This window comes from Drosophila subpulchrella, chromosome 2L (genome assembly GCF_014743375.2).
Source record: "Drosophila subpulchrella strain 33 F10 #4 breed RU33 chromosome 2L, RU_Dsub_v1.1 Primary Assembly, whole genome shotgun sequence".
NCBI classification, from domain to species: Eukaryota; Metazoa; Arthropoda; class Insecta; order Diptera; family Drosophilidae; genus Drosophila; species Drosophila subpulchrella.
Window position 1 is genome coordinate 9612353 of NC_050610.1, and position 4845 is coordinate 9617197.

General features: G+C 42.4%; 1 protein-coding gene across 1 annotated transcript; it reads left to right on the forward strand.

Annotated features, from left to right (window-relative positions):
* Window positions 1-2201: 2201 nt before the first annotated feature.
* Window positions 2202-2942, forward strand: LOC119546213. The gene has a single exon (XM_037852349.1). The coding sequence runs from the start codon at window positions 2202-2204 to the stop codon at window positions 2940-2942; it is 741 nt and encodes a 246-aa protein (XP_037708277.1).
* Window positions 2943-4845: the final 1903 nt, after the last annotated feature.

Sequence of the window (4845 nt, forward strand, 5' to 3'; positions counted from 1 at the left end):
GTGGGGTCACGGGTCTCAGAGGTCCAACCGCCGAACCCAAACCCAAACCCCATCCCGAACCCAAACCCCAGCCCGAACCCGAACTCGAACCCTCCGGACTCATTTGTCGCACCGCTCGAAGTGCGATTGACAAACTGTCAGGGAATGCATTCTGCTGGTCTCGCTGTGGCCTGACCCCCGGCTATTCTCCGGGATTCCTGGAAATCCCGAACTCCGGGATGTGGATGCATTGCAGCTGGACGAGAGAGGAAAAAATGGAAAATTAATTGAACAATTTAAAGGCATTTTTTGTTGCCTTCGGTGGAGGCAGGCCGTTAGGCTAGTGGACATCGCCTGTCAGTGTCAAAAAGGACATGACCGAACATTTGGCGGCGAATGAGTAAGTGAATGAGTGAGAGATTGTTTTATTGATTTTGCATAATAAAAATGTCACACACACGCACGCGATACGTGACCGTATATGTATATGTGCATATGTGCTCCTGTGTGAGTCGACAATACAGCAACAATAAATTAATTAAGCCGATAGAGACAGTTTAATGTCATTTAATAAAATATTGACGTGTCACTGACGCTGACGATGACACAACGCACATACTATACATATACGTATAGTCGGTCGGAAAAGCCGGTAATCTATGGGGACGCCATTTTGTTTTTCCTTTTTCCGACACTGATGTCTGATGGGTGTTAAAATCAATTGACGAAATCAATTGGAAACGGCGGTCAGTCGGCGAAAAGGGCGGTTGCTGATTGATTGACGGGCGACATATTGGCAACCGTTAGTCCCAAGATTGATGGCCCCTAATGAAGGGTTTAAGCATAGTATATCTACATATATTTACCTATAAGACCCGGTTGGCTGCATTTGAAATGCATCAAAGTGCCACTACACAAACGCAGACAAATTCGCATAATGAAATGTTAATTTTGACACGTCATTAATATATTTTGTCTGCCCTCGAACCACCAATCAACCCAACCGACCATACCAACCAACCCATCGACCATCCACCATGGCCAAAACAACCTCAACGTTTTGGCCAGGCTCAATTGACGTGCAGCGATGTCGTAATTAGTTTTGACGTTTCTCGTTGCACAAATTAATTTATTTGACATGCCCGACGCGACGGTCATCGGCAATTGACATTCGACAATCGACAATCGCCGACCACTGCAGGCCACTTTACTATATAGATATAGTATATGGTATAGTGGTAAAGTGCCATATCCGTGGCCACATAGTCGCATGTCTCTCATGGTTTTTCAAATGTCACATTTATTGGATGAGCCAAAAACCCACGAAATTATATACATACTCGTTCAGTGGGGCGTGGGGGAGTGCATATTGCATTGGATTAATCATTAATGGCAATCAATCCCAAAAATTGATAGTTGCCAATTGAAATGAATAACAGCAGACCGCCAGGGAACACTCAATTCAATTAGGATTATAAAGGCAAGGAGATAATAAATGCATCACGCCAAGGGTAATTTAATTTTATCATAAGTAAGTTGCCTTTAAGGTGACGGGTTGTGTATTGAGTACTTCATATCAGACCGAGTTATTCACAGTACTTCTTACAATGGTGGGTAAAAGTATGCTACAATATGTTTAGGGTCCGGGAGTCCTTTTTTAGGGGTACGTTTATTTTTGCATACTTATACACACCTTGAAGAGGGACTTAAATCCTAGGGATAGATACCATTCAAAAGGCTTATTTATAGTAAATGTAACTTTGATTTTCAATATCCTTATACATGCCAAAAATTGTTTAAGTGGGACTATCCATTGATTTAAAGAGAATTAAATTAAATTATAGGAAAACAAAGGAATCGACTCTAGGCGCCCTTGCTGAGTAACGGGTATCTGATAGTCGAGTTCATCAACTATAGCATACTCACTTGATATTTGATTAAACGTGCATTAAAATCTTTGGATTTCCATCTCATTTCCTATATTTTTTTTGAAATAAGTACAATTTCAAATGTTTCTGTAAAAAGTAGGCTGTGACTTCAGCGTTTGTCTATTTGCATCGGCTGGGAATCTTTCAGACTCATTCATCGAAAATCGTCAGTTCAGTAAGGTCGTGATTTCCAGTTAAATTTTAGTGCTTTTTACACAGCTCAATTTTTTTTTTAAGTACTGCAAACAACACAATTTTCTTGGTATCAAAATTCATTGATAAGCCCTGTCGAATATGGACTCTGCCGATTGCAGCTCGGGATCAGACCTAAGTTCGTGGTCAAACTCTTCTATGAGCGATGGGCCAACCGCAAGTAGCTGCACGCTGCAAGCTTGTCCCTCGAAGGGGTGTAATGTAGAATGCTGCGAGGGAGACCCGAGCCGTCCTCCGTACACCAGGGTCATGCCCGAGGATCGGCGGTACGGGGTCGTTGTGAGCAACGAAGAGGATCCCTGTAGCTGCGAGTTCACTTGTGTACTTCAGTTCCTGCTGAAATCCTTCCACAGGGTTGCAGAGGAAGTGAGTTCTCTGCGGTTCAGCGAGTGCACCGCGGTGGAGAAGTTCGACTGCAACTTGATTATCGTCGGTGTGGACGATTATACGAAGGACTGGCTGATCACCCAGACCAGGGCAATCTGCCCACCCTTTAAAGTCTCCTCTTTCATCAGACATTTTGAACTGGTTAAGGTGTCCTTTGTCCTACCAAAGGTGGTGGACGCTCGGCTCTGCCGCATATTTTTCCTCTTTGAGAAGCAGAACTGTGGACTCGACACTGGCAAGTGGTGTGTGGTGAAACAAACCCCCCTGGATGAGTGCAGTGAGGAGTACCAATCGAAGGTAGTGTACCCCGATGCGGAGAACGTCGAGATACTGGCCTACATAGACGAAGAGAGCGTAGACATAATCAAGAGAAATTGCTCGAAGATCTGCTACATGCTATTCCATCTGCCGGTGGACTTTTGCCCAAAAGCCTAGCTCTTATGAATCCATTCAGAAGCGTTATCCACCCATTTCCGTCTTATAGTTTTGTAAACAATGTTTCAATAGCCTTGTCACTGAACATAAGTCACTGAAAGCAAAGGGGCTCTCATTTCTCGCCGTCCCCACTTTTTTGTACAAAATAATACTGAAATCCAATATCGGTGAAGATTGTGTTTTTAATAGAGGATTAGTATTAATTAATTTTAATTAGTATTAATTAATAGTATTAATGGTATATAAACTAATTTAAAATTTTACTGAAAAATTCTGTAAGGCGAATAGTTATATGATTATATGATTACAGAGGTTGTCCACTGTACACAGCCTCTCTGATCTGCCTCAAAATCCTTTACATTCATATAAACATTTTTTTAGTATTTATTATATCAGTTATGAACGCTGAGATCTCGCACTCCATAAAAGCTAGACATTTCGGATTAGGCATACAGATTCTTGGGCTTCTAAGGCGGCGCAATTCATTCCGACACCTTTGTGTGTAAATAAAGGGGTTATCTAAAATCAAATACCATGCTTATGAATTTATAAAAATGACTATAATATCATAAAAAGCCCATTCAGTTTTCGTTCAGCTGTCGCTAATAAATTTCTAAGATGTTCAGAGCTTAAACATTTCCAAGGATTTACTAATGCAGGATAATTAAGTGCTAGTTTCCACGCCTTTCCCAACCCAGATCTATCTTCTCCATCAATGGTCAGTGCACTTTGTCCGCAGTCTTTCCCCTGCTGTTCAACTCTGAACTGCCTTACACTTTTCCCGGCTCCTGCTCCATTTTGCTCGCTTTGGAGCCATCAGTTGACACTTTGCATCTTGTGCAATCACCAAATATTGTCGGAGAATGTCAACGTCGTCGCCGTCGTCAGCATCAACTTTGTATCGAAGTTTGCACACAATCAGTAAAATATTTTGGCCAACCCTTCGGGGGACGACCTCGTTTCGTTCGTCTTTGTCCTGCTCTGGCCCCCGAACCCCGAACCCTGAACCCTGGCCTCTGCTGAGCTCTCCAGTGTTTTTCTTTTGCCATGCACATTTTCCGTTTTCCTCATCCTTTTTTTTAATCTTTGGCTCTGGCTTCTGGTATTCTTTCTTAGCCGGAGCCATTCCATTGCGCTCCCTGAGCTGAGGGCAAACTTTTTTGGCGTTTCATCTGCAGCACATCAATTTTTGTTGCTGACGAGCAAAAGTTGCAATGGCCAGGGCAGGGCAGCCACCCACTGAAAGACCCCTGAAACGCCCCCTGAAACACCCCCTGAAACACCACCAACTCGGCACCTAATGTTGCCTCACTGTCCCAATGTTATTTCTACTCGGGTGGCAGGTTGTCCGTCCAAATGTCCGCCTGCTGATTGACGGCAACTGACAAGTTTCTCTTCGACTGCGCATTGACTTTTCTTTTGCAGTCGTTGCATTTTACGAGTAAGTGTGCTCCAACTTTTCGCTCGTCCTTAACCCCTCCACCACCCTTCAGCCCCCTCTATACTGTATAAGCAGAAAGAAAAGCATTTCAGTAAATTTCTAATCCTTAAGTATATATGGCAGGAAGCGTCAGCCGACAGATGTGTGTCTGTCTCTGTCTCTCGGCCTGTCTTGGTCCTGTCGCTTTCTCTCTTGGATTGCATAACATGCACTGGGAGAAAAAAAAATTAAGGATTATGGATTTGTTTGAATTTAAGCAGAAAAGGTGTAAAACAAGCTTCATATGTTTTTTAAAATTACTTACAAATAGGTCCAAAGGAATCCTGTAACAAAAAACCCTAATCTTTCGAAATGAAAATATTTTGTTGCATACTTTTAGACACATTTTTAAGTTTTTCAAAATCATAGTATTTTTGCGGTTGCAATTTCAAGTACTTACAAATTAAATATAACAGTTTCTAA

Bases quoted from the DNA above. Each gene is read 5' to 3' on its own strand.
- LOC119546213 (XM_037852349.1), top strand. From the start codon at position 2,202: ATGGACTCTGCCGATTGCAGCTCGGGATCAGACCTAAGTTCGTGGTCA.